The 26160-nt window shown below is 57.0% G+C and overlaps 2 protein-coding genes across 3 annotated transcripts in view; one reads left to right on the top strand and one right to left on the bottom strand.

Annotated features, from left to right (window-relative positions):
* The window catches only part of PIGO (phosphatidylinositol glycan anchor biosynthesis class O), a 389616-nt gene that overhangs the window by 275983 nt on the left and 87473 nt on the right, over positions 1-26160 (bottom strand). The gene's annotated exons all lie outside the window — the stretch shown is intronic.
* On the top strand, positions 567-9413 carry PHF24 (PHD finger protein 24). Its single transcript, XM_069880242.1, has 8 exons — positions 567-917; positions 5874-6246; positions 7293-7478; positions 7920-7998; positions 8091-8293; positions 8563-8729; positions 8951-9052; positions 9149-9413. Exons 2-8 carry the CDS (start codon positions 5878-5880, stop codon positions 9243-9245), a joined length of 1203 nt encoding a protein of 400 aa, XP_069736343.1. The 5' UTR covers positions 567-917; positions 5874-5877; the 3' UTR covers positions 9246-9413.

The following is a 26160-nucleotide window of genomic DNA, read 5'->3' as shown; positions in this document are numbered from 1 at the left end:
GAAGAGCCACTTCAGGTCTATGAGATTGACTTTCAGAAGAACCACTTTAGGTCTATGCCTTTCTTTCCAGCCTGGGTTCCTCCCTGCTGCCCCATCACCTCCCTCACACCCTTCACGACTCCCCAGCCCCACTGCAACCCTGTGGTGTGCACCCAGGTGGTATCCAGTCCTGGGAACCCGGAGAATCAAGCCCCCTGCTGCTGTATTGCACCGGGCACATAGAGCTGCACACAGGCAGGAGTCACCATGCCCCTGTTACACCACGGCAGCGGGAGGACAGCCTGGCTGCAACACTGACTAGCGGACAATGGGTTAAAGCAGTCACAGGTAGCCTGTGGATGGGATACCCGTCCAGGGAATACCATATGGGTGGGCAGGAGAGACTCACTCCTCTGCAGTTGCAGCCCCATCTCTGTAGTCCTTGAGGTTATCTTGAAAAAGGCTGTTCAGCCCCAGGGGCCAGAGGAGATGCAGAAAGCTTTTATTGGTATCTCCCAGCAAACGTCAGCCTGGTTAAAAAAATGCTTCTTGTCTCAGGGAGCTGTTTAACACAGCTCAGGCAGCAATTGGTACAGGGACATCAAACCAGGCTGCATCTGCTCAGCCCCAGTCACAAGCTCCCTGCTTCCTCTGTGTGTGTGTGTGTGTGCGTGTGTGCGCGTGTGTGTGCGCGCTAGACACAGGCATCCGCTCACAGCATCTTGCTGTCTCCTGCATCCTCCAGCAGCAAGCGCAGGGCTCTGGCTCCCTGGGTACCAGCCTCCCCTCTCCATCCCCTGGAGGGGATTTGCACAAGAGGCGTGCAATGTGGTGAGCACCTGCGGGTGGAGAAGGTGGTCGTGGCCGGAGGCAGCGGTGATGGGCATTGTGTGGACTGCTTTCTAGGGCTGACACTCCCCAGACAGACCCTGACACTGGTAAGTGGCTTTTTTTGCTTCCATTGGCGCGGTGCATGGCATGGGCTGGTCACACATCATGACACCCGTGGGTGGGTGCCCCTACTGCCCCCGGGGTCCTGGTGCCGTGGAACAAGACCAGGGCTCCTAGGATGAGGAGTCAGGGAGTGGGGACGTGGATGGGGTGGCAGGGTACTGCCCTTGCATCGGGTTCCTGGTGTGGGTGCTGGGGAGAGGGACGAGGGATGGAAATGACGGGGAGAAGTAGGGAGCTAGGCAGGAGCCGGGTCTGCTGCAGGGGAAGGGACTCTGCTGTCATGGCATTTTCATACCACTCTGGGAGATGGAAACGTGCGACACACCTATAAAATCTGTCATGGTGCAGCAGGGCAAGCAGCCTGATCCAGCAGGGAAAGAAGCCACTGGCTCCACATCCCTAGGATGGGGACTCAGCACAGTCGGGGCTCCAGCCCATCTTCTATACCCAGTCCCCGAATCCCTGCAGAAGATGGGGTGGAAACCATCAGTCAAGGACCCTCCTTTCCCCTGGCAACCAGGTCACCTCGCGGTAGCAGCCTCAGCAGTGCCACAATCCCAGCACGTGCCATTTTCTAGGGCAAGGGGACAAGGGGATGCCGCTGGACCCCTCTGGGCATCCTCAGCTGGCTCAAGGAGGTGGAGAACCTCAAGCAGAGCCTGCTACCTGTGCTGCCCAGCCTCCATCACACTAGGCAGAGCAGCAGGCAGGGTCTGCAAGGCTGTGCCAGAGTCACAACAGCTCCTTCCAGCCCTGCTCTGTGCCCTTCAGACCAGGGGAACCCTCGGACCAGGCTGCCATGGGTCCCAGGGTCCCCAACATGTCCTCTCCATCAGTAACCCACTCCTCGCCCTCAGGTCTCTGATACTGCTCCCAGGAAGGTGCAGTAAAAGCACTGAGAGCCTGGTGAGGACAGGGCAGAGGCCTGGCCCATGGGGAGCCTGTGGGGACCAGGCACATCCTCCCCACCAGCCAACGAGCCCACGAGAGGGTTCTGCTCCTATCACACCGCTCCTGCATCCCCTTGAGGGTGGGTCCAAGGTGTGCCACAGACCCTGATCATTGCATGCACCAGTCCAAGTGCCCACTGGACCTTCATTTGCTTGTGGGGCTTTTGCACCATGGATGCACTATGGGGCTCGCAAAAATGGCTGAGTGAAGGGCAGACAGAGAGGCCAAGGCCAGCCCTTGGACCCAAGGTCCTGCCACAACGCTCCCCATTCCCAGCTCCCCGTGGCACCACCAGGCACCATTGTGCACCTATTGCCCCCAAAACACACCTCAGCCACCACCCCACACCCACAGCTGCCGCAACATCCCTGCACCCAAGGCCACCACCAGTGCAATGCCCACAGCTACCGCAACACTCCCAGCCCGCAGAGCCCCCCACCAGGCCGTAACACCCGCCCTGCACTCCCAGCCACGCCGTAGCACATCCACCCCATAGCACATCCACCTCTAACACACCCACCCTGTGCTGCTCCCCCGCCACATCCATCCTGCACTCCCAGCCACCACAACATCCCCGCCAGGCGGCAATACGCCCACCTGCTTGTCAACTCCCGCCCCGCACCCACCGCAGCCCTCACAGACAAACCCAGCACCGGGTAAACCCCATCATGAGCTGCGAGTGCCGACACCTTCCTGGTCCTGCTGCCATGGGGCAGAGGAGGCTTTGGAACCATGCACAGATTGGCACCCCCGTTTGCACTGGAATGCAATCCCCTCCCAGGGTGCCTCCCTGCTGGCCAGCAGCTCCATCCCACCAGTGCCCCCATCCTTCCCAAGAAAGGCTGATCCCCATACCAACTGCACCAGCCTTGCCTTCATGCCTCAGTTTCCCAAAGCAGAGAGGCGAGTCCATGGATACTAAGGAAATGAAGTGCTTTCTGGCTCTGTGTTTTGCTGTTGGGATGAAGCAGCAAGGAGCAAATTCCCTTTCCACAGGGAATGGGTGCTGCCCAAGGAACAGGGCAAGGAAAGGGAAGGGCAGGTGGGAAGGTGCCTACCACCCTCTGCAACAGCCCCCAGGACGGGCAGGGCTCAATGAAGCTGGGGATTTGCAGGCAGCTCCAGTCCATGCCCAGATTTAGCTCCTCTGTAGGGGCAACCTAAAAATAGCCCCAGCTTTGGTGCCCAGCAGCTGAATAGAGGCCCTGGGTCCCTGGGCCAAGGTGAGTGATAGCACCAGGACCTTGAATGACAGGTACCTTGGGGGTGGCCACAAACAGCAGCAGAGACACTTTTCCATGGGGACTTACGGATATGACAGGGGCTGCTTGGGTACCTGAACTGCCATGGGGTGAGAGTGTTTCTGGTCTCCCATCTCCACATCCAGGGGTACCTGGGAGAGGAGGGAGACACCAAGCCTGACAGGACCCTAAGCCAGGTCAGGCTCTGTGCAGGGATGATGTCCCACCCTGCACAGCGAAAGGTTCAGGCAGGGCATGAGGGAAAGGTGGTTCTGGAGAGAGATGAGCAGGTTGGAGTGTCTGAGTAGCATTGAGGTCTGTGGAAAGAGGAAGGTAGAAGGGGCTCGAGACAGAAATTGGGGTGAAGCCATTCAGCCCCTGGATGCGCATGCAGGGTCCAGCCATGCAGCTCCATGAGGGACAGGGAAACCAGAGAGCCTGGAAACAGTCACAAGATGTGACAAGAGTGTGACAGCCTCCAGATTCCAGACACACAGCAGGTGGTGCAACTGACAGTGGCAGGAGACACTTGGGGTGGCCCTGGCCCTTGGAAAAGGATCGTAGGCAGGGGGATGTGCTGAGATCCTCCGGCAACAGTGTGGGGCATGGGTGTGACTATGCCATGAACACCCAGAGGAATCTAATTTCAGGGAGATTACAGCAGGCCCTTATCCCAGTCACCCCTCTGCTGCCTGAGCTGCTCTGCTGTGCCACAGGATGGCTGGGGATGGACCACCTAGAGCCCTGCATTGTTGCAGAGAGATGCTGCCAGCGCACTGGGGATCAGGAGAAATCATGTGGCTGTGGGGGACTCCGGTGTACTGAGAGCTGAGGCCCAGACTACTCCTTTGGCATGAGCACAGCTCCTCTGTGACTTCTCCTCCTGCCTTCTACCCAAGCCTTGGGCAGGACGAGGCCAGGATCTGCTTGGATGCAGAGGAGGGGATCTGCATTTGGTGCCCTCTGCTTGCTTGCCTGCAGGCAGAGCCACAACGCTGCCCATCAGCAGAGCTGATCTGCCCACAGCTGGTGGGATCCTGAGCTGCCCAGGGCAGGCAGTGGCAGCATGGCAAGGGGACAGAGACATCCAGGTGTCTTCCCCTCTGCCGGCACAGCCGCAGGGATGCTGTTGCTGTGGCTCGGACATGTGCCTCCAGCTCTTCCCTGCTCCCCACCTTTGTAAAGCCCTGGGAGCTGCAGCATGCCAGGCGCCAGAGCTGAGCCAGACAGACACGGGGCTCAGTGGGTGCAAATAGCCCTGTCCATGCATGCCAGCTGCCGAGACCCCCACACGCAGGATGGGACCCACACACGTTGCACACCCAGCTCTGCGTGTGCGCACAGATGGTTGCACTGTGGTAGGGGGAGGCTGGGAAATCGCACGCGTGTGTGTGCAGCAGTGTCTGGGTTTGCATGCCCATGCGTGTGCATGAACAGCGCCCACGTGGCTGGGGGTCGCAGGGTGGAAGTGTGGGGCTGGGCACCCATGGGCGTAGGGATGAGTGAAGGGCCACCTGCCAGCATGCCCCGCTCAGCGTTGCTATCTGGGGCAGCTGTAATTACCCTGCCCAGGCTCCCCGACACAGCAGCGCCCGCAGCGTCATGTCCTCCCAAAGCCGCCAGATCCCAGCATGTGCGCGCGTGCAGCTAATTATCCCGCTACCTGGGGACTCATCTGATGAGGGTGGCGGGGTGGGAGCTGGCAGTTCCAATTTTCCCCCTGCTAACACAGGCAGCAAGTGCTGCCTGCTGGTCCCTGGGCACCAGCTGGGATCTCCCCTTGGCTGCAACATCTTCAATAATGCAGCCACAGTGGGGCACGTGGGCAGTGCCAGGACCCATGTGGGGTGATGCTGTGCCCCACACCATTGGAGACAATATTTTGCTTCTTCCCACTGTTCTCCAAGCCCACCCTTATTGAGATAGAGCTCGACCTGCTATTGCTGCTGCCATTGCCCTTCCCATTGTACCTCAAGGTTATCTTCCCTCAGTTCTGCACCCAACTCCCCTTCCATGGGGCCCAGGCCCATGCACTGCATCCCTTGCCTCGTGCACCCTCGCAGACCTCCCACGACTGGCTCAGCCTCTCTACATAGCTCCAGGCTGTGAACCAGCCCTGACCCACATATTGGGGTGGGATACAGGATGCCAAATGATCAGGGCAGTGACAAACACACCTACACATGAGTGTGTGAGCACAAGAGAGACCGGGGTGTGAATTGAAATTTAGAGAAGGAAAGAGATCCAGCAGCAGCTTTACTATACCCTAGCTATGCCAGAGCTGCAGGAAAGACACTTCTCACCCTTGCCTGGTCAAAATGGCTTTCTTTAGGGCAGAAAGAAAATGCATGCAAGGGGTAGGCTTACAGCTGGTCCATATCCCTCTGGGTTTTACTGATTCGGTGTGGGAAGGGCCTAGACGTGTTTCGTGTTAAGCTGGAGTCTACAGAGCAAATACAGGGGAGGCAGAGTGACTCCAAACCAACTCCCTGCTTGGTGTTCTTCTCCTCCACCAACACTCAGATCCTCCATGGCCAGATCTCTGTGTGGCTTTAGGTCCATCTGCCCCTGACCACCACGGATGATTCCAATGCTACATTGCCAAGGAGACCCCATCTCTCCCTGCCCTGAGCTGCTCCCCACACCACTGGGTGACAGCCACTGGGACACCTTTGTGGGGCTGGGGACACAGTGCAGGGGTTGCACCTGAAGACCTTAACACTGAGCACCTTCCTCCCTCCACTGCAGAGCCATGGGGGTGCTGATGTCCAGGCGGCAGACGGTGGAGAAGGTGCAGAAGGTCAGCTTGGCTGTGTCAGCCTTTAAGGACGGGCTGCGGGAACAGCCATCAACACGGCGGCGGGCAGAGGGAGGGGGAACACGTCGGGGAACACTGGAGCATGCTGTGCAGGAGGGAGAGGAGGAGGCATCAGCAGGACCTTCCCAGCCAGAGGAAAGCAGTGCTAGCAAGGCAGCCTGGGAACGACTGCGGGATGGCAGGGGAGTGGAGCCGGAGGAGTTTGACCGAGCCAACAGGTTCACTCCGCCTGCCTTCATCCGCCCCAAGCGGGAGCTGCATGATGACGAGCCCCTGGACATCAGCCTGGAGCAGCGGGAACAGGTGAGTGGCTAGAGTGTGAGGATGAGGTAGGAGAGGTGGGGATGGGGCTGGAGATGCATCAGGGAGAGCCCAGGAGATGTGCAAGCATTGCAGGTGCCCGCCAGACAGTGACAGCCGCACTGGCATGGCTAAGCCCCATGAAATTGGTTCAGTGGGGCAGGGGGCCAGGAGCTGGGCTGGGTCAGCTGGAGATGCCCTGCCAGGAGCAGGGTGCAACCAGTAAGACATGCCTTGAATGGACCCTGGGGTGTCTCAGAGAGGAGAGGTCACTGATGGACACAGACGGCTCCAAATCCGATCTACATGCTTGTCATCCTATGGCCAGTGAGCCTACAACACAATTCCATCCATCCACACCTGTAATCCTTTCAGCCCAGCCCATCCACAAGCCAACAGCTTATCCATCCCTGCCCAGAATTCCTGTAGCCCACCCATCCACAACCACAAATCCATCCACCCACCACAACAAGCCTACCCACAGCCCACCCACAGCCTTACAGCTTATCTGTCCACACCTACAACCAGCCCACTCGTAGATCATAGAATCATAGAATCACCAGGTTGGAAAAGACCCACCAGATCATCCAGTCCAACCATTCCTATCATACACTAAACCATGCCCCTCAGCACCTCGTCCACCCGTCCCTTAAACACCTCCAGGGAAGGGGACTCTACCACTTCCCTGGGCAGCCTGTTCCAGTGCCCAATGACCAGCACTTCTACCCATCCACACTCCCACCCTAAAGACCAGACAACCTACAGCCCCGCAGCCCAGCTATTCACACTGCACCCCAGAGAGCCTACAACCCCACAGCTGCACCAACCCTATAGATGGACCCCTGCACCTTCCATTCATCCCTACAAATCCACTCACCCTCCTCTAACCCCACCTGATGCACCATCTACAACCCTTCCACCCACCTATTCCCTAAGCCAGCCCCACGCAAACCCACCCTCCCATCCCTTCTGCCCCACAACATCCATCCCCACCTGCAAAGCAACTACCTGACCCGGAGCTTGAGAATCCAGCCCTCTGCCCTCCCCAGGTCCTCAATGATGAGATGTGTGAGATCTGTGAGGTGTGGACAGCCGAGAGCCTCTTCCCCTGCCGTGTCTGCAGCCGGGTGTACCACGACGGCTGCCTGCGCCGCATGGGCTACCTGCAGAATGACAGTGCAGTAGAGGTGACAGAGACAGCACACACTGAGACAGGATGGAGCTGCTACTACTGCGTGAGTATCCAGGCTGGGGGACACTGGGCTTCTGCTGGGTAGTAGGTGCTTCCCAGGGAGCCATGACCCACATGGAGGTGAGCAGTGTCCCACATCAGAGTGATGGGGTCCTGCTGCCCCCCCATCTCCTGCTGGGAGCCATCAGAGGGGAGGAGAAAGTGGCCCTTCACCATATCCCTGTCCCAGCAGCCAGCCCCCCAGGCTCTTGGCAGAGGATGAGACACCAGAGGGTGTGACACTGGGTGCACCGATGGGCACTTGAGGAGCTATGGTGGAACTGAAATGGTACCCGCAGCCCAGGGTCACAGAGCCATCCCGCTGCAACATGCTGGGTGACACACACACATATGCTTTCAAGGGATCCCTGTGTCATGGCACAGTCGGGTGCTCCCTCTTCCCCTGTGCCTTTGCCTCACGGTTCCTCTCTACCCCTTACCCCAGGACAACCTCAATCTCCTGCTGACTGAGGAAGAGATGTACAGCCTGATGGAGACTCTGAAGAACTGCAAGATCATTCCAGGTGCGGAGCCTCCCTGTATCAGGTCCCAGATGGTTGGAGTAGGTGGTGGGTCCCCCTTCCCATGTGCCACACAGCTGTTCTCTCCCTCTCAGAGACCTGCCTGACCCTGGATGACTTTCTGCACTATAAGCATCTGGTGCACAAGCAGCAGTTTGAGAAGCCCATGGCTGAGGTGCAGGAGGAGCAAGCAACCTTGCAGTTCTCCGCTCTGGATCCTGACAAGAAGGGGCACATCGAGTGGCATGACTTCCTCTCCCATGAGTCCATTGAGCTGCTGCAGAAACTACGTCCGCAGGTACTGCTATGGCACATAGGTCTGGGTCCCATAGCTAGCACTCATGGCCAGGGCACTCAAAGCTGGCTCCCACAGCCAGCACACATGGCCATGACATCCAGGACTGGGTCCCACAGCCAGTACCCATGCCCATAGCACCCAGGTCCAGCTCCCATGAGCGGACACTCATGCCCATGGCAGCCCAGATGGGAGACTCCCACAGTCCCACAGATGGGAGAAGGGGGATTATCATGGGACGAGTGCTCCTCCTTCTCTTCTCTGCTCCCCAGAATGCCCTGCTGCGGCTGCTGACGGCCAAGGAGCGGGAGCGGGCACGGGCAGCCTTCCTGGCCCTGGACCAGGACAACGATGGCTTCATCAGAGAATGCGAGTGCCGTCGGGCGCAGCACACCTGGTTCCGCAAGCATCAAAAGGAGACGCCATCCTGTAATGTCAGGTATGGTGTTGCCCACCCCAGGCTGGTGTGACATCCCTTCTGGGGCTCCTGTCACAGCCCCAACACCCACTAAATGTGCTCAGCTCACCAGCGGGTGCCCCCCTTCCCACCACCTCCCCCTCCATGGCCCCACGGCCCTGCCCTGGTCCCTTTTCCCCCTCCACTGCCACTTGGGGTGCAAGGAAGGAGGACGAAGCGCTCTCTCCTCCTCCTCCCCACAGCATCAGCCATGTAGGGCCCATGTCGGAGAGCAGCCCTGCCAGCAGCAGCAGTGGCAAGAGCCAGGAGAAGACCCCGCAGGCTGCGGAGCAGGAGGAAGCCAGGTGAGGCAGGGGGATGGTTTGGGGAGGGTGTGACACCCCCGTTTTTGGGGGAGCAGGAGCCTCAGGGGCAGCTGCTGAATCCGTGTCTGCCCACAGGCTCATCGACTGGTCTGGCTTCTTGAAAGAGAACGTCGCCTACATCCTGGCTGCCCGCCCTAACAGCGCCGCCCTCCACCTGCAGCCCCCCGCCTAGCTCTCCCCCAAGCCACCTCGGGTGGCGAGGCTGCTCCCACCACGGGGACCTGCCTTGCCCAGCCATGGGCAAAGCCGGACGCCAACTGGTTGGGGAGCACCTACCCCACCCTCACACCCCGCATCCCGGCTGCCAAAGGGATGGGTGATGGGCTCTGATTGGCTGAGGGAGCGGGTGTGGGGGTCTCTGACTGGGGAGGGAGAAGTGGGGCAGAGTTGCAAGGGGCTCCACAACCCCCATGCCCCAGAGACCTCACTGTGGGGTGGGGTCCGTTGCCCAGGGATGCTGTGAGGTGCAGGGGGTACCCCCAGACATCCCCTTGTGGGGAGGGGTCCAGTGCATGGGGATGCTGTGGGGTGCAGGGGGTACCCCCAGACACCCCCTTGTGGGGAGGGGTCCAGTGCATGGGGATGCTGTGGGGTGTGGGGGGTCCCTCCAAAGACCCAGCTGCGGGTATGGGTCCAGTGCATGGGGATAATGTGGGGTGGAGTGGGTGCCTCAAGAGACCCGGCTGCGGGGAAGGGTCTGGTGTCCAGGGATGGTATGGGGTGCAGCAGATGTCCCCAGAGACCCCGGTGTGGGGAGGAGTCCAATGCTCGGGGACGCCAGGGCATGTAGGTGGTACTCCCACAGAGAACCCACTGCTGGGGATGACCTGGGGTGAAGGGGGTGCCTTCAGTACACTCAGCTGTGGGGAGGGCTCCAGGGCCCAGTGATGCTGTGGGATGCAGCGGGCATGCCCACAGACCCCTCTCCTGGGAATATTGTGGAGTACAGGGGTTGTCCCCAACAAACCCTGCTGTGGGGAGGGGCCCAGTGGCCAGGGATGCTGTGGGTTTCAGGGGGTACCCTCCCACACCTCACTGCAGGGAGTGTTCCAGTGTCGGGGAATGACATGGGGTGCAGAGGGTGACCCCACAGAGACCCCATTCCTGGGAACTTTGTGGGGTGCAGGGGGTGGTTCCACAGACCCCTCCCCTGGGGATATCATGGGATGCTGGGAGGCACCCCAGAGACCCCACTGTGGGGACGGGTCCAGAGCCTAGGGATGCCATGGGGTGCAGGTGATGCCCCCCCCTCAAAGCCTGATCCTGGGGACACCATGGGGTGCAGGGGGTGCTTCCAACAGACTCTGCTCTGGGTAAGGCCCTGGGGCCCAGGGATACTGTGGGGGGCAGGGGTTGCCCCCCTACAGATCCTGCTGTGGGGTGGGTCCTGGAGGCTGGGAATGCTGTGGAGTGCAGCAAGTGTCCCCACAGACCCTGCTCCTGGGGACATGATGGGGCCCAAGAGGCAGGGAACTTTTTGCCCTCATGATCTCCAGCCCTACAGCATCTGGAGACATCCCCAGGAAAGCACAGACAAATCAGGGTCTGCCCCCGAGGAGAAGTGTGTTTTTTTCTGGTTCTGAAGCCATGTCTGGGTAATTATGGGGTGATGGCAGAAATCAGAGCAGCCGTGCACCCCCGGTTTCCTGCCTTGCCACAGGGCAGCAGGGCTGAGCCTCCACTTGCAACTACCAACAGCAGCACCCAGGGGTCTGTGGAAGCACCAGCCCATGGTGAATCCTCAGGGGAGGATGTGGCTGGCCCCAGCATGAACCCTTTTACATCCCTGCATGTGTCCAGCAGAGGCTGGAGACCAGTAGACCCATCCACAGCTCATGGCCATGTCCCTGCCCTACTGGGAACCAATCATTTAATGCCAACAGTGATAGGGTGGCAGGGAGCAGGAGGAACAGAAGGCACTAGCGGGGGTGGAAAGGAAAATACAGACTCACAGGAGTGCTCTCCTACATCCCTAGTCCCCTCCTGACCCCTGTTCCCATGGAATGCTCTCCCCAACCCCATTCAGCATTCTGGTCCCACACTAGCCCCGTCCGCTCCAGCTCCCTCCCCAGCATGGTCCCTGCCCATGGCCAGGGGATTGGAACTGGATGATCTTTAAGGTCCCTTCCAACCCAAACCACTCTCTGATTCCTTAATTCTATGATGAACGGGCATCCCCACTCTGCTGGGAGCACTAATACTTGGAGCAGGGAGGAGGCTAGAGAGCCCAGAGACCCCAGGTATGAGCTGCAGGGATGAGGCCCTCTCTGGGCAGGGATGATGCCCAGCAGCTCTACTGTTCATCCTCAACCCACTGGCAAAGGAACTCCTGGAAATCTTGCTTCACTTATGCCAGGACTCTGGAATCCCAGCTCCATAGCAGCCCCAGCAGCTGCCCCCTGTCCTTCTCACCCCATCCCCATGTTGCCCTCAGCCTCCCCCCACCTGGCATGCCCTGGCTCAGCCAGCGTGCCCCATGGCGTGCACTGACCTGAGGTGCACCTATGGCAGCCCAATTGCTCCCTCACCTCCACTCCTCAAGAGGATGGGGGCATCATACCCCTCACCCCCACCTGTCCCAACCCAGGACCCTCTCCAGAGACTCTTCCTGCTGCAAGATCAGGAGGCACATCAGTGCCGCGACGCCTTCCCCTACCGCCCCTGATGTGCCAAGCCAATGGGGATATTTCAGGTGCCAGGTCTGACACAGGGCTGGAGCCGTGGCTGTGGCAAGGAGGCAGACAGGGGTGTGTGCGTCGTAACGCCTGCTCTGTACTGAGAAGTGTCCATTAAACAGCTGTGTCCAACTAGCCTCCAGCTGACATGCTTATGGGGCTTCTGGCTTCCTCCCTGCCCAGGGATTTCTGGGGAACCCATGGAAGCCCATTGCATTTAACGTCGTTCTCCAACCTCGCATCCCTGACCCAGCCTCACATCCCTGTCCCAGCCTCACATCCCTGTCCCATCAGGCAGGCTTGGCCTTGTGTCTCCAGCATGTCCCACAGCAGTGATGGGGGAAGCCAGGAGGTGCACCCAGGACCCTGCAAGCTGAGGTTTCCCACATCTCAACAAGGCAGGGAGAGTGCCCAGCTGGCCCCAAAACCAGCCTGGCCCTGCAGCAGGAGGGACGTTCATCCTCTGAGATCAGAGTGCTACATATAGAGCACTGGGCTGGATGCAGGGGCTGGCTGGATGATAGGAACAGGTTGTTTGCAGTGGTGCTGGGAAACCCAAAATAATTCCCCAGAGACACCGAGGGTCCCCAGGAGGAAGTGACTAGAAAGTGGTCCCCCTGTCTGGAGGCTCCTCCACTGCTAGCCACATCCATGGAGCTCCCAGGGAAAGCTGAGGCTCTTGCTGGTGGCACGTGTCATGTAGGAACCGGACTGCTCTCAAAGGGAGCTCACCTGCATCGGAGGGGACTTTTTTTGCACAGTGCCTGTGCTGCAGCTGGGAGGGAAACGGACCTTGAGAAGTGGATCTGGGGAGGGTTAGGAGGGGAAGTTGTCCTGGAAGCATCCATAGGGTCTGTAGGGGCACAGAACTTGTTGCCAAAAGCTGGACATAGATATTGCCGCCCAATCCTGTGGCTGCTCTTGGGCCCAGATCCTAGTAATGGTGTTCAGCTGCCCCTCCCCAGATAAAATCCAGCCTGGGAAGCAGCAAGCATTTCAGGACCTAGAAGCCAGTTGAGCTGTAAAAGCTCTAGGGAGGGACACCCATCAACCTTGGGGAAGAGCATGGGAATGCAGAGGAAGGAGGAGATGGGTTTGTATGCCTGAATCTGGGATGCTAGGGATGCCCATGAAGGGAAGCCCCAGGGAATCCCTCCTCTGGGGAGATGCTGTGAGTTGCTGCATTATTGTTCCAGCTGCCAGAGCTAGAGGGTAAGCTGGGGCAGAGCATAGATCTTCAGAAGCCTGGCGTGGAGCAAGCACCACCAGCACTCCAAACACCTGCTCTGAGCACCCCACAAAATCCATGCTGGGTTGGGGACCCTGGACCTGGACCCAGATCCAGCCACGCTCTGCACCCAGCCCTTCCCCTGGAGACAAGGTACAAGGTGACTATCCCAGCCCCAGCCTACCTTGTCACCCTTTGCACCAGCCTGACACCCCTGCCAGGGCACCCAGCCGGCTGCTGTCCCCGGGGAGCTGTCTAATGAGGGCCACAGGTGGCTGAGCTGGCCCTCATCCTGCAGGTCTGTGCTGTGACCGCCACAGTGCCAGCTGCCCAGCACACGTGCCCTTCTGCAGCTGCAGATTCCCAGCGAGCGCCCACTGAGCAGGCAGAGCATGGACCAGCCAGCTGTGCCTCTGCACAGGCAGCCTCAAGGTCTGGGCAGAAGTGGAAGGACATGGTGGAGGAATGGGCATCTCTTAGCTGTCACCTGCTCCTCTGAGACTGGTGACATCGGGAGCAATGTCACCCTGTTCTCAGAAAGACTCCATGGCCTGCAAACTGCCCTCCTAAATGCTGATGCAAACCTACCCCTGAATTATGGTTCAAGTCTTTCCCTGCACGTTGGTGCAAAAATCCTCATCACCTGAATGCTGGTGCAAATCTCACAGTCACAGAACTCTGGAGATCGTCTAGTCCAACCCCCCTGATAAAGCAGGTTCACCTACAGCAGGTTGAACAGGAATGCATCCATTTGGATTTGAACATCTCCAGAGAAGGAGACTTCACAACCTCTCCGGGAAGCCTGTTCCAGCGTTCTGTCACCTTTACACTAAAGCAGTTTTCCCTTGTGTTCAAATGGAAATTCGTGTGCTTCGGTTAGTGCCCGTTACCCCTTGTTCTGTTGCTGGGCACCATTGAAAAGAGTCTGGCCCCATCCTCGTGACACTCACCCTTTAGATATCTGTAAGTACTGATGAGATCACCTCTCAGTTTTGTCTTTTCCAGGGTAAACAGACAAATCTCTCAGCTTTTCCTCACAAGAGAGATGCTCCAGTTCCCTGAACATCTCTGTGGCCCTCTGCTGGACACTCTTCAGTAGTTCCTTGTCTTTCTTGAGCTGAGGAGCCCAGCACAGGCACAGAATGGGGGCCTCACTAGGGCAGAGCAGATGGGGAAGAGAACCTCCCTCCACCTGCTTGCTACACTCTTCTTAACGCACCCTAGGATGCCATTTTGGCCAGGGGGACACATTGCTGGCTAATGGTTAATTTGTTGTCTGCCACGTCTCCCGGGTCCTTCTCCACAGAGCTGGTTTCCAGCAGGTCAACCCCTCACCTGTACTGGTCCATAGGGTTATTCCTCCGTAGGTGCCGAATCCTACATTTCACTTTGTTGAACTTCACTAGGTTCTTCTCTGCACAGCTCTCCCGCCTGTCCAGGTGTCACTGAATGGCATCTCATCCTTCTGTAACAGCCGCTCCTCCCTCCTATGTCATCAGCAAACTTGCTGAGGATACACTCTGTCCCCTCATCCAGGTCATTGATGAAGATATTGAATAAAACTGGACCCAGTACCGACTCCAGGACAGCACAACTAGCTACAAGCTTCCAACTAGACTCAGCTCATCTCCCCTGACTGCTCCTACATGTTTCTTACCAAATGCTGATGCAAACCTCTCCTTGAAACCCTTTGAAAGCTGGTGTGAACATACTCCTGGCTGCTGGTGCAAAACTCTCCACAAAGGCTTATGCAAAATTTTCCCAAATGCTCCTACAAACTTCCTAGCAACTGCTGATGCGAATCTTCCCAGGGAGAGTCCCAGAGGACCCAGCCAAAGGATGGGGATGCTCCCATGGGATTTAAGGATGAGACAGGAGTCAGCTTTCCAACCCACTTCCCCAGACCTCACAAGGATGGAGACCCCAGGGGTGGTAAAGTCATGCTGTCGTGATGGTGTCACTGCAGCCCATGGGTCCACCATCCTGGGTTCATCTCCAGATGCCACGCAGCAGGTGCTGTGCTCCTGCAGGGGGCTGCTTTTCAGGGGAGGGAGGATCTCAGCCCCAGGGCTTCAGACACACATCAAGAAGCCTGGAGGCGTGGTCCTGAAGGAAGCAGGCAGTCTTGTAGCAGTCAGGGCATCCGCCACCCTTCACCTAAGTGGCCTTGCCATCAGCAAGGGACCTAGAGCACCTCGTGCTTGCCCATGCTGCCTGGCTCTGCATGTCCCCACTGTCCATGGGGACTCCAGGGTGGCGGGGAGGTTGCACCTCTCCTGGGTTGCATGGCCGTGGCACAAGGCTGCCATCTATCCATCCCAAAAAACCTCCATTTCTGGGGAAAATGGGTGCTCAGCTTTGCAAGCCAGGGTGCATGATAGCATCCTTCTCCAAGCCCAGGTGCCTCTTCATGTCCCTGAGTCTTCCCTGGGCTTGGACAGATGCCATCGGTTCTGGTGTGTCCCAGAGGGGAACCAACCAACCCTCGGGAAGATGTGTGGGGAGATATGCTGACACACGGGGGACAGGGATGACCCACTGATATACGACCCTGATATTCCCAGCTGTCCTTCCCCTCTCTGGTCAGAGCAGGAGTGACCACAAAGAGTGAATACAAATGTCCCCCCATTCAGCAACATCCTCCTAGGTGCAACCAGAGTGAAGAGTGGGACAAGCTGAAGGCACCTGGGGTGCAGAACTGGGATAAGGAGGTTGGGCCACCCAGAAGGGACTCCCACCCGAGCCAGGGACCCTGGAGGGAGCAGGATCTGCTGGGGAGATGTCCAAACTGACTTGGTGGCGGAGGGGCTGTGGGGAGGTACGAGAAGCCATAAGTGTGAGTCCTCCGGCAGAGAGATGGCCACAGGGTGTCACCCCTGCACCACACCGGGAGCAGGCAGTGCCACTTGTGGATCTGCACGCTGCACAGCCCTTCACAGAATCGCAGAATCACCAGGTTGGAAAAGACCTCCAGGATCATCGAGTCCAGCCATTCTTATCAACCACTAAATCATGTCCCTCAGCACCTCGTCCACCCATGCCTTAAACACCTCCAGGGAAGGTGACTCAACCACCTCCCTGGGCAGCCCGTTCCAGTACCCAATGACCCTTTCCATGAAAAATCTTCTCCTGATGTCAACACTGAACCTCCCCTGGTGGAGCCTGAGACCATTCCCCCTTGTCCTGTCCCCTGTCACTTGGGAGAAGAGGCCAGCTCCCTCCTCTGCACAACTTTGTTTTAGGTAGTTGTAGAGAGCAATGAGGTCTCCCCTCAGCCTCCTCTTCTCAAGGCTAAACAACCCCAGCTCTCTCAGACGTTCCTCATAAGGCCTGTTCTCCATCCCCTTCACCAGCTTCGTTGCTCTTCTCTGGACTCGCTCCAGAGCCTCAACATCCTTCTTGTGGTGAGGGGCCCAGAACTGAACACAGGATTCGAGGAGCGGTCTCACCAGTGCCGAGTACAGGGGCAGAATAGAATCATAGAATCATAGAATATTAGGGTTGGAAGGGACCTTAGAGATCATCTAGTGACAACCCCTCTGCCATGGGCAGGGACATCCCACTAGATCAGGTTACCCAAGGCCCCATCTAACCTGTCCTCTATAACTACCTGAAAGGAGGTTGTAGAGAGGAGGGAGCTGGACTCTTCTCCCAAGTAATAGGGGACAGGACAAGAGGGAATGGCCTCAAGCTCCACCAGGGGAGGTTTAGGCTGGACATTAGGAAAAAATTTTTCACAGAAAGGGTCGTTGGGCACTGGAACAGGCTGCCCAGGGAGGTGGTTGATTCACCTTCCCTGGAGGCATTTAAGGCAGGGGTGGACGAGGTGCTAAGGGACATGGTTTAGTGTTTGACAGGAATGGTTGGACTCGATGATCCAGTTGGTCTCTTCCAACCTGCTTCTTCTATGAGTCCATGACTTCCACAGATGGGGCATCCACAACTTCCCTTGGTAACCTGTTCCAGTGCCCCACCACTGTCATGGTGAAGAAATTCTTCCTAATGTCTGATAACCTCCCTGGACCTGCTGGTCGCACTGTTTCTGATATAAGCCAAGATGCCATTGGCCTTCTTGGCCACCTAGGCCACTGCTGGCTCATGTTCAGTCGCTGTCAACCAACACCCCCAGGTCCCTCTCCTCCAGGCAGCTTTCCAGCCAGACTTCTCCTAGTCTGTAGCTGCACAGGGTTGTTGTGCCCCAAGTGCAGGACCCGGCATTTGGCCTTGTTAAACCTCATCCCATTGGACTCAGCCCCACAGTGAGAAACTGTGTCAAAGGCTTTACTGAAGTCCAGGAAGATACATCCACAGCCTTCCCCTCATCAAGTAGTCAAGTCACTTTGTCATAGAAGGCGATCAGGTTAGTTTGGCAAGACCTGCCTTTTGCGAACCCATGTTGACTGGGCCTGATCACCCAGTTCTCTTGCATGTGCTGTATGATAGCACTCAATGTTCCATGACTTTCCCTGGCACTGAGGTCAGACTGACAGGCCTGTAGTTCCCTGGATCCTCCCTGCGATCCTTCTTGTAGATGGGCACCACATCAGGCAGCCTCCAGTTGAATGGAACTTCCCCAGTCTTCCAGGACTGTTGGAAGATGATGGAAAGGGGTTTGGCAAGCATGTCTACCAGCTCTCTCAATAGTCTCAGATGGATCCCATCTGGTGCCATAGACTTGTGAGTGTCTAATTGGGCAAGCAAGTCTCCAACCACCTCCTCTTGGATCATGGGAGCTTTGTTCTGCTCCTCTGACTCCTGGGTGTGTACACACAGGCAACAACTTTCCTTGCTATTAAAGAGTGAGGCAAAGAAGACATTAAGTTCCTCAGCCTTGTCCTCATCCTTTGTCATTGTTTTTCCCTTTGCATACAATAAAGACTGAATATTCTCCCTGGTCCTCCTTTTACTAGTGGTGTGTTTATAGAAAGATTTTTTATTATCTTTCACTGAATTGGCCAGTTTGATCTCTAGCTGGGCTTTAGCCATCCTGATTTTTCCTCTGCATGATCTCGCGTCCTCCCTGTAGTCCACCCAAGACACCTGTCCCTTCTTCCAAAGTTCATAGACATTCCTCTTCTTTTTGATCTCCACGCAGATCTCTGCTCAACCAAGCTGTTTTTTTCCCCTGCTGGCTCATTTTTGGGCACATGGGGACAGATTGCTTCTGTGCTGCCAGGATTTCCTTCTTGAAGAGCCCCCAGCCCTCATGGTCTCCCTTGCCCTTAAGGACTGTCTCCCATGGGACTTTATCAACTAGCCTTCTGAACAGTCTAAAGTCTGCCCTCTGGAAGCTTGAGGTGATAGTTCTGCTAACTCTCCTCCTCACCTCATCTAGAACTGAGGACTCATAATCGGTTTGTCCCAGGTGTCCTCCTACCGTCACATCCCCCACAAGCCCTTCTCTGTGCACAAACAGCAGGTCCGGGAGGGTGCCTGCCCTTGTCAGCGGTTGTGTGAGGAAGTTGTCTTCCACACGCCAGGAACCTCCTAGACTGCTTCCTCTCCACTGTATTGTACCTCCAGCAGACATCCAGAAGATTGAAGTCTCCCACAAGGACAAGAGCTACCAATCTTGAGACTTCTCCCAGCTGTTTATAGAAGAGCTCATCAGCAGCTTCTTCCTGGCTAGGTGGTCTATAACAGACTCCCATGACAATATCTGCCATAACAATATTCTTGTGGGCTCCTCTGATTTTAACCCACAGGCACTCTATCCTGTCATCACCATAATCAAGCTCGGGGATATCAAAGCACTCTTTAACATAGAGAGCTACACCACCACCTCTCCTACCTTTCCTGTCCCACCTAAAGAGTTCATATCCCACCACAGCAGCACTCCGAATTCCTCCTCCAGTCTTGGCTGCTGCACCACGGATGGGGGCATGGAATGGCATGGCTGGTAGGGGACAAGAGCATGTCACCAGATCGCGCCAGTGGAGCAAACAGGCTGGCAGATGGCTGCTCCCATAGCCATCAGAGCACTCAGGGAGAAGGGATGCAGGGACTCATTTCAGTCCCCAGAAATAATTCTGTAGGGTGGTTTGTGACCTGCTTCTCTTCCCGCCCCAAACCCAGCTCTGACTCCACTCTCGGCCTCATAGCACCCTCTTTCTCCATGGTTACGTGCCCATGGCAGGTGACTGCTCCTCCTCACACGAGGAGCTGGTACTCAGTCTGTGCAGCCCTAGGCTCCTGCAATCTGGGCTCCAACCTCTGTAGCACCCAGGAGACGGGAGATCCTGCACCTTGGAGAAGAGGGATCAGGGCTCCCTCGGGTCTATCACCCCTTCCCCACGAGACACACGGGGAGCCTAGTCCCTTCCTCTCCATGTTCCCTGGTAGAACCTCTGAGCACACCCCCACCTGCACAGACCCTGTACATCTGCAGGGTCTGTCAGCACACAGCACTGGCACAGGCTTGGGAAATCTGTTCACGTGATGGAAATGCAGCTGGGCACCGGGCATGGTGATGGGGGTAGGGAGGATGCCCACCAGCACCTGCAGTACAAGACCTGATCAGGGAAACTGGATGCCCTGGTCAGCGTTTCCTCTAGCGCACTGCCAGGAGCAGGGAGACAAGCTCCTCAACAGGACACAACCCCGCAAGGACTCCAGCGCTCAGGTGGTGTCCTCCTTTCCTGGGAGGTTGCGCATGCCCTGGGCCACCCACAGCATCCCGCGCAGGTGGCTGTGCGTGGCTTCCCGCCAGCATGCCGCGCCACCAGCTCCTACCACCCCCACATTGCCAGCGCGGTGGCCTGGACATGCCACGGGGCTGCCAGTCGCTGCCTCCAGTTCCCACTCTCATTTTCCTCCCTGCAGCAGGCCTGCGCCCAGGGACACAGGGTGCCAACGTGGTGCAAAGGGTGCTGAGGCAGCCCTGGGATGAGGAGGGGGGCACAGTGTGATGCTGGGCACAGCAAGCATCTTGCGTCCTGCAGCAGCTTTGCTGTGACTCATCCTGACAACCCACACAGCACCCGGGCAGGGTGGCCAGGTCCTCTCCTGCCTCCGTGCGAGGTCATGTAGGAGCAAGACACACACCCTCCTCGTCTCCTCACACTTGTTGTCCTGGCCTTGCAGCGGGACTGGGAGGTGGCACCAAGGATGGCGGTGGCACTGGGGACAACAGTGGCCCCAGCCCTGGGCTCCATGTCCTGCTGTTCCCTTCTCTGCAGCAGCCTGCATGCAGCTGTCTCCTCAGCAGCCGCTATTGAGCATCAGGGCTGATGTGACAGGAGCAGAAAGCCAAGGAGGACCCTGGCTGGCCAGAGAAGGAAGAAGGCAGCCAGGGTACCTGGAAAGCAGGGATTTGGATACAAGCCACCCCAGAATGCTAGCATGGTGCTTGGCACAGGCAGAGGACCCAGCCTGCAGCTGGACAGGGACACGGGGCCTCATCAAGGTCCTCTGCCAACTCATGCAACATTAACGAGGCCGTTCGCTCCCCAGTCAGGGAGTTAGGGACTCCAGTAGTGACAATGGAGGCAGTAAAGGGGGAGGCACCTCGTGTTCAGCACGGGGCATCCTGTGACCCAGCTGCAAAATGATCTGGGGGCTGGAGTGACTGATCTGCGAGGAGCCGCATGCAACTATATCTGTGTCGCTCGGCTGAGCGATGACTAAGGGAAGGACAGGAGAGCAGTCTGCACATCACCAGGCAGAGGAGGAATTATTTCGGCTGGAGTGTGGGGGTGGAGGAAGGGGGGCTGCAAGGAGATGGGTGGAGGGAAGGCGGAGGCTGGGTGGGATGCTCTGGCAGCGCCCCCCCTCTCCCCAAAGGGACACTGGATACCACACTGGGGAGAAGCAGCATGAGGGCTAAGGAACCAGTAGCTGCCACCTCACTTTTGGGAAGAAAATACTTTAAGCTAAGGAGGTGTCCTGCCCTGGCCCCAACCCCACAGCCAGGCACTGACTCAGAGACCTGTCATTAGCACTGCAGGACAGTCAACATCCCCCATGCCTACGAAAACACCCACCCAGCAGCTGCCTTTGCAGGGCAGGAACCTGGGCATGCCCAGCCCCATCCCTACTCTCGCATGTCACGCCAGCAGCTGGACAGCAGGCTATGAGCAGGAGCTATTTCTGTGGGTCTGGGGGCTGTGACACTCCCACGCCGGGGCCAGTCCCACGCCTGCAGACAGGCTGCAGCGTGCTGTGCCCGGCCAGCTTCTCAGGGACAGATGGATGCTGGCCTTGCAAAAATACATCTTGGTGCCCACAAGGTTAATTTTTAACAGCAGAAAGGGGGAGAAATGAGCCCACTATGTAGCATGTCTCTTGAACACTGTCCCAGCACAGCACTGCTCTCATCTAAGCACCGGGAGCACCACAAAAATGAAAGGCAGGAGGAGGGGATGCTGAGAACCAGGGGCTTAGCATCCCTCCGTCCCTGATTCCCTGTGTCCCGCTGTGTTTTACAGGCTGACAGCAGAAAGGAGAAAAGCAAGTTCATCACACAACACCACAATTCCTGCTGACATCTCAGCTGGACCAGCCTGTCTCATTCACCTGCAGGTTGCAACTCTTCTCTCTGCACTGCAAAGATTTTTGCAGTGTAACTCAGGCACAAACATCCCAACCCACCTGGCATGTGAAGTTGTGAGAGCCTGCAGCTTGCTCCATGCACAGAGAGCGGAGCTGAAGGATCTGCATTCCCTCCAGACCTGCCAGGACAGGAAGATGTTTGCAAGGGAAGCATCGTTTCTAACCCAGAAAGCTCCCAAAACTTGCAGTCAGGAGTGCCTCGAGGGTCTCTGTGTCACTTTAACGGTGCAGGATTGAAATGCTTGTGTTACAGTCAGGAACTGGGGATGAGGCTGGATATGAACAGTTGAACATCTAGAGGTTATGAGACCAGGGACAAGGTGCAGGAAAGGAAATTAAGGATGAATCCATAACCCAACATGATTTCACCCCTGCATGTTCAACAGGGCTTGGGTTGTTTAGGCTGGAGAAGAGGAGGCAGAGGGGAGACCTCATTGCTCTCTACAACTACCTCGAAGGAGGTTGTAGAGAGGAAGGAGCTGGCCTCTTCTCCCAAGTGACAGGGGACAGGATGAGAGGGAATGGCCTCAAGCTCCGCCAGGGGAGGTTCAGGGTTGACATTAGGAAAAAAATTTTCACAGAAAGGGTCATTGGGCACTGGAACAGGCTGCCCAGGGAGGTGGTTGAGTCACCTTCCCTGAAGGTGTTCAAGGGACGGGTGGACGAGGTGCTGAGGGACATGGTTTGGTGATTGATAGGAATGGGTGGACTCGATGATCCGGTGGGTCTTTTCCAACCTGGTGATTCTATGACTCTATGATTCTAATCCTGGCTTCTTCATTTAATGACTTTATAAATCTAGTTGCTAAAACACCAGCATGGACACAGAAGGTTGCTGTCAGGTTGACCCCCTAACACCCTGAGCAATGCCAGGGCAGACCACCAAGGTAAACAACATGACAGGACCTAGCGCTGGGAACTGCCACCCATCACATCAGCTTACACAGGCTGTGACACCTTTGTTACTGCCTGGTCCCCTCCAAGCCAGCCCGTGCCTGGCAGGTCTCTGTACTGGCAGTGAGGTCAGATTCAGAGGCCACAGCATCACCCCGGCTTCATCTCCCATCTCCTCATTCTCAAGGCAACCCGACATCCTCTTCCAACACCCTCAGCGTAGCCTGGCAACGGCTGTACTGGCATGGCAACAGCAGTACCAGCATGGCAACAGTGGTATTGGCATGGCAACGGCTGTACCAGCATGGCAACGCGGCTGCCAGCGGGGAGACAAAAATGTCAGGTGGATCTCTCCTTGACCCAACTGTCCCTCTGCTTCCCACAGCAGCAAAGCCACCCCGCCTCCTCCCAACACCTCCAACGGGCTGCAGGCACTGGGTATAGCATGCTCCACCAGCCTCATCTCCTCCTCTTCCCATCACCCAGCGTTATGTGAGATGAGTTGTTGGTTCTCAGTCTCGGTCTCACAGGTCATGGCATCCAGGGTCATGTTCCAGCAGGTAGATGTCTCTTGAAGATCCCCTGTGGAGGGAAACCCACACCCCAGCTTCCTTCTCCCATAGCAAACACTTTGTGTGAAAGGCATAAATCTGGGAGACAGAGGAAGAGGATCCCTCTGGGCTTTGGCTGTCAAGCGTTTTTCCCCTGCTGCTCAGGGCCAGCTCTCCCTGCTGTGTGGAGGAATTGTTAGCATCCCTGGATAAGGGGGACATTAGGGCTGCCCTCCTCACCCCATTTGGCCAGGGGGATGCCTCCCTGTCAGCAGGCAGGCAGGGCAGCCAGAGCATCCCCTTCTGCCAAGGAAGGAGATCCGGTGAGGGCATCGGAAGTTACACAACGCTGCGCCAAGCAGACAAGGCAGCAAGTACAGCGGGGGCGCATGCCAGCCCCCGGAGTGAATTCCCTGACGTGGCAAACATCTCCCGAAGCCCCCTCGACACCCACCTGCACACGCAGGCAGGAGCCCACGCGCATACGCAGGCAGGAACCCACGCACCGGCACACGCCTGCCTCTAAAGGAAAAGACTTGCCAGAGACAGTGCTGAAATAGTGAATTGCCTCATTCATTCACCCTCTCCGGAAGCTCTGCCCGTACATGCACATATACACACCGGGAGGCATGTGCGGCAGACATGTGCACCCACCCCTATGCCTTCCAGGACCTTCTCCCCCCAGCCACCTTCTGCACCACCCGCTCCGAAAGGCAAGTGCAGCCCGCACCCATGTGTGTTTCCCCACGTGAACCCCAGCCTTGCAAGTGGGGTACCCTTGCTGGAACAAATTTTGCATTCAACTCCTTTCATGGCATGGTGAAATGACCCATATTCCCTTGGAAGGGAAAGCCCCCCACTACTTTTTTGTCCCAAAACCAAAGACTCTCATGTAGGAGATGCCCCCTTAGCACACACATAAGTACTCCCAGCCATGTTTGCCCCCAGCGGAGAACTTCTACAGGAGTTACTGCTGTAGCAAAAACCTCTCACTATAGCCAGGTGCATCCCTGCATCCCCAAAAGCTTGAGCAGGACATGGCAGGGCCATGCATGGTATGAAGGACATGCAAGCTCTGCCAGGGGAGTTTCAGGCTTGACATCAGTAAAAAATTTTTTACAGAAAGGGTCACTGGGCACTGGAACAAGCTGCCCAAGCAGGTGGTTGAGTCACCATCCTTGGAGATGTATAAGGGATGAGTGGATGAGGTGCTGAGGGACATGGTTTAGTGTTCGATAGGACTGGTTGGACTTGATGATCCAGTGGGTCTTTTCCAACCTGGTGATTCTATGATTCTATGTGCACGGCACCCACTGTGTGCATACCCAGCGCCACATCCACGTGGGGTGAGCATGGACTGACACCTCCATTTCTAAGGGTCACAGTACACACCTGTCCGCAACACCAGGTAGATGTAACACTTGCCCGCACCTGCGTGCATATTCCTGGCAAGGTCTGTGATGTGCGGCTCTGCAGACCCCAGAATGGGTTTCAGCACACACAGGCATAGCCAGGCAGCAGTGGGAGAGTGATTCCTGCAGCCTGCCTGCGCCCTGGTGTAACCCCGCTCTCCCAGCATGTCCTCATGTAACTCCAGCAGAGTGTGGGACAAGCCACCACACCGAGCAGGGAGATGGAGCAGGTTCCGCTAATTTCTTTTCCTAGAATAACTTCTCTTTTTAAGCCCTGCAAGGTGCCCGAGAAAACATCCCATCTCCACTCCCCACCCCCTCACCTGGCAGCCTCCCAGCAGCACCAAGCCGTGGTGCAGCAGCAACAGCCAGCATGGCATGTGCAGCACCCATGAGCACAGCATCGTGCCTCGGCCAGGGCCCCTTTCCCAACCCCACGATCAGGTCACGGGGTCCTGGCATCCCTGATGGTCGGCTGTCACGGCACGTGGAACGCTGATGTTCCTGCAGATACCCCAAGATGTGTTCCCAGCTCAGTTCCCTGCTCTAATCGATGCCGCAGCTGACATCTGCATTGGACAGCGAGGGTTTCTTGCAGTGGGGGATGACGATCACATCTGCATGACCCAGGGATGCAGGCACTGGACCACATGCCTTGAGGAAGCAAAAGGATCAGGGCCTGCAGCCTATAGCCTGCTCCCTGTCCCTACCGGACTGTCTGCCCTCCCCATTTGACTTTGAATATTCTTATTTTTCCTCAACTTCATCTAGAATTTGAGACCAGCCACAGTGACCCGTCTCTGCCCAGACTGCTTTTCCTCCTTCACAAAGAGTGGTCATCCCATACCTCTCCAGCCTGAATGACGTTTTAAAGACAGTGTTGTGCCAAAAAGGAGCACTGCCACTATCACAGCATCCCAAGACCCAGGGTGCAGCTCAGCCCCTCTTCCAGGCCTGGCACATTGAATGCTCTGCGGTTTTTTTTCCCCTCCACCAGCAGCAATTTCGCCTCCCCGCCTCCCTCCCACTCTGCACCCTCCTTCGAGTTGAACATTCTGTAGCTACCCTTACTGAAGGTTGAAGCAAAGCGGGGAATCAGTTTGGGGCAGTATTTTCTCAAGCATTAATTCTCCCAGTCCTTTCTCACACAGAGATGCTTCTGTTCTCCTCACTTGCTCCCTAATTACGTAGCGCTGTAACTTTTCCCACTTTGCTCGCTCTGTTCCAGCAAATTGGAGGGTGACATTTGCCAAGTCTTGATTTCATCTTAACCCACTGCCATCCCCAGCCAGGCTCAGATGTATTTTCTTTGTGAAGGCCCTGCCAGTGACAACCACGACCAGCTTTATCTCGGTGCCTTACAGCAGCTCTGGGCATTTTGTGCCAGGATCAGTCCCCTCTGCAATCCTCACCACAGACAATGGGACTTGGCTTTGGGAATTAGAGCCTCAGTGCTCCAGATGTGGCTCCACAGCTCAACAGCTGTGCAGGTCCTCCAGACACATTTGCATCCCCAGCACATCCTAACCCTGATTAGCATCAGGTCCCTACAGGGCTCCACCTAACACGGCTTCTGGAAAGCACTGGCGGGTGCTGGAGAACAGCTGCCCTGTCCGTTGGTGTGGTTTCAGAGGAGAGCTCAGGGCTTTCTGCTCTCAGAGTGTCCTCTCAAGCCAGTGTGACAGAGGAAGATGTGGCATCCAATGCAGGTGATGAGCAGGAGCCCGATTTCACCCTGAGCAAGCAAGGGAGGAGCAGGGCAGCAGGTTAGTGGACA

The sequence above is a fragment of the Phaenicophaeus curvirostris genome, chromosome Z (assembly GCF_032191515.1).
Source record: "Phaenicophaeus curvirostris isolate KB17595 chromosome Z, BPBGC_Pcur_1.0, whole genome shotgun sequence".
In the NCBI taxonomy this organism is placed as follows: domain Eukaryota; kingdom Metazoa; phylum Chordata; class Aves; order Cuculiformes; family Cuculidae; genus Phaenicophaeus; species Phaenicophaeus curvirostris.
The sequence above is the reverse complement of the archived record's forward strand: the minus strand, read 5'-3'. Positions and strand labels throughout refer to the sequence as shown.